This window comes from Schistosoma mansoni, chromosome 6 (assembly GCF_000237925.1).
Source record: "Schistosoma mansoni strain Puerto Rico chromosome 6, complete genome".
Lineage (NCBI taxonomy): Eukaryota > Metazoa > Platyhelminthes > Trematoda > Strigeidida > Schistosomatidae > Schistosoma > Schistosoma mansoni.
The window spans coordinates 8,581,799-8,587,798 of record NC_031500.1 but is presented as its reverse complement, the minus strand read 5'-3'; the positions used below and the strand labels follow the sequence as shown (position 1 = coordinate 8,587,798).

At 34.8% G+C, this 6,000-nt stretch overlaps 2 protein-coding genes across 3 annotated transcripts in view; one reads left to right on the top strand and one right to left on the bottom strand.

Annotated features, from left to right (window-relative positions):
- Smp_150390.1 (hypothetical protein) overlaps positions 1 to 4,655 on the top strand; it is a gene marked incomplete at both ends in the record, with an annotated part of 25,896 nt that extends 21,241 nt beyond the window's left edge. For both annotated transcript variants that reach the window (XM_018798174.1, XM_018798175.1), the window contains one exon: positions 4,293 to 4,655. In XM_018798174.1, the coding sequence (XP_018653143.1) occupies positions 4,293 to 4,655 (363 nt within the window). The remainder of the gene's footprint in view (positions 1 to 4,292) is intronic.
- Positions 4,656 to 5,275: 620 nt separating this feature from the next.
- The window catches only part of Smp_052730 (putative heat shock protein 70 (hsp70)-interacting protein), a gene marked incomplete at its 5' end in the record, with an annotated part of 36,987 nt that continues 36,262 nt past the window's right edge, over positions 5,276 to 6,000 (bottom strand). The window contains one exon of the mRNA XM_018798173.1: positions 5,276 to 5,534. Coding sequence (XP_018653141.1) covers positions 5,431 to 5,534 — 104 coding nt within the window. The 3' untranslated portion in view covers positions 5,276 to 5,430. The remainder of the gene's footprint in view (positions 5,535 to 6,000) is intronic.

Here is a 6,000-nt window from a genome sequence, read left to right as displayed (position 1 = left end):
AACATATATATATATATATATATATATATAGTATTATGTAGTTGTACATGAATAATCGACTGGTGTATTTCTATTTTGTTACAATAATATTGTTAACCAACATCGTCACTTGTACACCTTTGTGTTCTTGTTTTTTTGCTCACTTTTAAAAGGACAAAATGATGAAACTGGTCAAGTTGTTCCGCCTAAATCACCATCTTATTGTGATACAACTTCTAATCCTCAAACACCTGTAATGGCACCATTAAATCTTCCACCTGAAACATTACAAATTGATTTAGCTAGAATAATAGCGACGGCTTCATCAAATAATCCACAGCCTGAGAATATTATCGAAATATGGTGTGGTGATCAGGTAAGTCAAATGCTAGTTTTGGTTTTTTTCCAAAAACAGTTCAAATCTGAATAAATAGATCTTTTCACAACATAATCAAATAATACTTGTATCAAAGTGCTTTAAGGCTCCCGAATGCCCTTGTACGGCCAAGGGCGGGGAGAGTCAGCTTTCTCCCTTGAAATGCTCTCACATGGCTACGTGCATACAACCACTGCTAAGAAAGTCCTACTCACTGCCTTCTCGTGGCGAGGGTGTTGTCTACGAAATTGAGAGGACAATAAACGAATGTCCGATGCTTTAATCGGGTTGGTGGATACGGAGGTTCCACCTAGGTGAGTTGGAAAACCCTGATTCCAAGCCAATGTTTCACATGGGCTCCAGTATCCTGAAGGCACAAATGGCGTATGAACCAATTGTTGGTCACTGACTACCGTGGGACTTCATCTCCTAAAGTTACTCTATTGCCTTATGGATTAGACTTTTAGGTCAAAGGCTCCGGGTGTAGCCCCCTAAGACAACCATTTGCTTCAGTGTGGGCACCCGTGCAGTATCACAGCCCACACAAAAATCAAGTGACTTGTGTGACGCATATGTATTCGGCTCCCCTTTGTACCAATATTTATGTGTTCAAATAAATAAATATAAATAAGGTATTTTAATTATTCTAAACATCAGACAGTCAAGAAACAAGGTGATAATAGTGTAAATGGACAATAAATATAATCATAGGTCACAGATAGTATGAACTTGAGAGTATTAAGCTGGCTATCTTAAAGTGAAGAATCAACACCTCACATCGTGAATTTTAGGTTGTATTATAGCTAAAATGTTTAACTGGACATCTTCAGTTATTACTGAACATTAAAATTAACAAGATCAGCACCTTCATATTTAGTGGTTTCAAAGAGTGAACAAATCAATACGAACCATTTGATAGTTGAATTCATGAATGGATCTAATCTAGACCACAATTGAAAACCTGGAAACACTGGACGGTTGTTTCATCCTAGTATGTTTTAGTATGGAGTTCCTAAATAGTGCGTATACACGATCCCATACGCGGGATTCGGACACACGACCTTCGCACCTCGCGCGATGCTTAACCTCTAGAACACAGCCTGCATCCAACGGTGTTAACGTCTAACTTCAATCGATCCATCAACCTGTGCAACCCTTCATTCATTACCTGTTTGGGGACCTGAACAGTATCACAGCCCTCACACAAATCAAATGAGATTTGTGCGGCGCCTATGTATCTGATGCTTCCTTGTACCAATATTTATGTGTTTAAATAAATAATATTTACATGCATATACGAAATTAATAAACCAGTTGAGACAGTTTACGAGTCAGTAATTACAGTGGAATAGATTACATAAATAAACATACGTAAAAAGTACAAATTGGTAGTGCGATGACAGGTGTACTAGTTGTGATAAGAATAACAAAGGCTTGAATCAATGTTTCATAATGGGAATTAGGTCAATGATTAGAAAAATACAGAACTGAAATAACATTTATAAAAATTATAAGATTACGTAACAAGAAGTGTTCAAATGATTGGACCGTGTATCGTATATTTGAGGAAAGAAAGTGGTGGGAAGGGGTGAAGAGAAATAAAACGAAGAAAGAGTATGGAAAATAATGATAAATAAAGTCATTTATTAAGGCCAAGGGGGAGATAAAGGTGTTACATATTTCTTATGAACACAAAGACTTGGATTGTTAGCTCGAATTCCTATAGCTTTTGCTATATGTAACAGACGAGATTGAACTAGTAGAAATACGACTAAAAACTTTAAACGACCTATTTCTATCTACTGCATGACCGCTATCGATCAAGTGTGATAGAACCGAGCTGCATATTGTCTTGACAGTACTTTTTCTTAACCACGAAAGGAGGTGTTCACTAACTCTTTGACTCAGGTATCTGGTAGCGTGCCAAATATAGCTTTCTCTACCGGAGCAGCTGAATTCGCAGATACACATAGATGCGGCATAACCAGGTAACTTATCCTTTAGTTGAGGAATCACCACAGATCGGATCGAGTACGATAGACAAGTGCTAGCTGCATTAAACGTTCTCTTAACTTCTCTAGTCAGTCTATCCCGTAGCACATCACCAGATACATCTCCATTGAATCGCAGCTTCCGGAAGAGGAGTTTCTTATTAACCGTTGATATCGCTATTTTCTTGTTTGTTACATGCAAGCGTCTCTTCAGGAAACTTTGTGAATAACCCATTTCAATCAACATATTACGTATAATCTCTAATTCCTTGTTTATTGTATCGACTGAGGATATCTTCCTAGTTTTATCTGCAAGACATTTGACTAGGTTTCTCTTATAATAAAAAGGTACAAAGCTCAAGAAATGTGTGAAATGACTTGCTTAAGAACTTTTCCTATACACACTCCTACTGATAGAACCATTTTCTTTTCTGTTTAACAAGACGTCAAGAAAATGTAGTTTATTATCAAGTCCCTCTTCACACGTAAATTTGATTGCTGGATGTTAATTGTTAAATAAATTTGTTAGTACACTTAATCGGTTCACTTATTTTTCGTAAATAATATTTCAATATAGACCTTCTGAACACATAAAATTGTGATTTAAATCTTATGCGCGTGGTGAATTCATCGTTCCAACTAAATCATTTTAAGAACGGATAATCATTAGCATTCTTTCAGATCATTTAGCGCATAAACTATTGATCCCTAATGAATTGAAAATTACGCCCCCCAATAACAGTCATTTAGATAAAATGTAATTCGATTAACACAAAAGAGTAGACATCAGTGATTACTACTGTCAATGAACATGTTAGTTGCTTAAAGTAAATCATTCAGGTTCAAAGAATGACTTATTTTTAACGTTATGTATGACGTAGTTGGTGATGCAGTTTAAGTCTTACGAAAAATTACCACCTGTTTAGAAACTATATATACATCTTGGTAGCAGTTATTAGTTAACATAAAACCCATAGGTAAAACAGGGTTTCATTATCCTGCATGATACCTTTCCCTATGTCTACTGAACTGTTTGGATTCAAACAGAAATACTCAGAAATTCAAAGAGAATCATAATTTCAGTTGTTCATGTCCTAGTTTAGACTTTTATCAATATATAACATTGATGAAATATTATTAACAAAATGAGACAGTTATTTGATAATGAATTAATTATTCATTGATTAGGTAATTCTGTTCCAGGACAAAAGATATCAAAAATATCTCATGTTAAGCAGTGGTCGCGTTCATCAACACTAAGATAAACGAAGTATTCAGTGATTTAATGTCTTATTTTTATTTATTCACTATTTATCAGAAGCGGATTTTGTGGAGATTTCAGTAATTTTATATAGTTGACATCATGAATCAATTGAAGCTAGACCACCATGGAAAACCTGGAAGCACTGGACGACCGTTTCATCATATTGTGGGACTCCTCAGCAGTGCACATCCACAACCCCGCCTCGCTCACTGATGACTGGCTCTATGAGGTATTTCCTGGAGTTCTAGTGAAAAGCAGTGAACAGTGCAGTTCAACCAGGTCTGTTGGGGATATCAACTCACTGAAGACATTGGTGAATGGTTGCTCGATTTCGTGGATTGGTTGAAGTTAGACATTGACACCGTTGGATGCTGGTTCGGTGGTCTAGTAGTTAGGCGCTCAGGAGCGAAACCGATAGGTCCTGGGTTGGAATCTCGCGAGGCGGGATCGTGGGTGCGCACTGTTAAGGAGTCTCACAATAGAACGAAACGGCCGTCACATGCTTCCAGGTTTTCCATGGTCTAGCTTCAATTGATTCGTGATCTCAACTATATTCAATATTTCTTCTTTTCCATTAATTTAAGTTTGCAATAAGATAAAATTTTCAAATTCATTGATTTGAATACTTTTTTTTATAAAATAATCTCATTTTCTCTTGTTTTTTATATTCCACTTACAACAGTGTCTCGATCCTAACATGAATTTACGCAGTGCTCGTCATTTCTATTGGAAACAGTCAGGTGATTTGCTGTTAAGTTATTTAGTCACCAAGGAAAATAGTACTGGGAACAATAATGCTACTATTAATATTATTAATAGTAATAATAATAATTCCATTTCATCATACCTAACCAACAGTTTACATAGTCCCGCAACTGTTGCTTCTTCCATTACCGCTAGTAGTCCTTCTCCCAATATAAGGAGAGAGGATAATGTCAACAATTTCAATGGGAACGGAACAGATGGTAACAGTGGGAAGAATGAGCATCGGGAAACCACTAGTGTGGCATCGTCATCATCTTCATCAATGAGTATTCACAATTGATGTTATTATTATTATTGCTACCGACAACCAACTCCACTTCACTCTTTTAAATACCTCAACACCATGAATAATTGATGAAAGTCTGAATCATAGAATACCAAGGATACAACCCGAGTATGTTATATATATATATAGAGAGAGAGGGGGGGAGAAAGATGATTAAACACATCTCAATTGTATTACACGAGTAGGTAATGCTTTCAGCACAAAATTGAATAAATGTACACGTTTACATTTGTTTGTGTGTATGTATGTATGTATAAATTGTTTTTTTTTGTAATTTTATCTTATGTTGTTTATCTGTTTGTTTTCTTTGCACATACACACATTTGTGTACTAGTTAGCGTCTTTCATAATTATTTTGTTGATTTGTTTTTTACCCTTCATTTATCCCCCCTTCTCATCATTATTTTTTATTTATACTCATCTACCATTGATTACATAATTCAACAAGCGTATATATATATATATATATATATGTGTTTATATGTATTAGGAATAGTATGATAAATCACTAAGATATAACAAAAAAATGGCAGACAACACCCATTATTTACAGTGTAACATTGTAACATTCAACAAAATGGAAAAGATAATTGCCTATTTTTTCGGGGATTTTTGATCATTCAACCACACACACAGTTATACACATATATATAAAAATTGATTTTTGTCACTCTCTAAATTATATTCTTGTATATTGGTTGAAATGAAATAGATGTTCAATGGAATAAATGTTCATCTACCATTGATCTACTACTGTTTTTACCTTTTTTTATGTCAAGTAGATGGATTGGAGTTGTTCAATATGACTTTGTTTTAATTCACTAGACTGTTGTTGATAACGATAGTGTAATCGATCGATTATACTTTTTATAGCTAGAGAGAGAAGAAAATATTATGGATTTATAATCAAGATAACTTAATATTTACAAAATAAAGTTTTCCTAAAGAATAATTCGTTTTTTATTTCAAGTCAATTGCCTGATTTACTTTTCTCATTTTTTACAATTATGCATCAACTAACTCATGTAGTTTATTTTGTGTATACCCAACCACTGTTTGACTTAAAATGTAACGTTGGTAGTCATGGAAATCAGTTTCAAGAAGGTTAGAGGGGCCCAAACTAAAATGTGGTATCATGGACTATTTGTTTGAGTTATAATTGTAGGTACAGACTACGTGGTTGGGTTCTGTGCAATTATCGTGGTAGATAGTTAGAGATATTGGATGACGCGAACTAGAATCAATCACAATGATACAGTTGCATTCATTCCTTCTTTCAAATCTTATTCCCTGTGCTTAATCCTTTTTTTAGATCACCGATATTGCTACTGATTTGGTT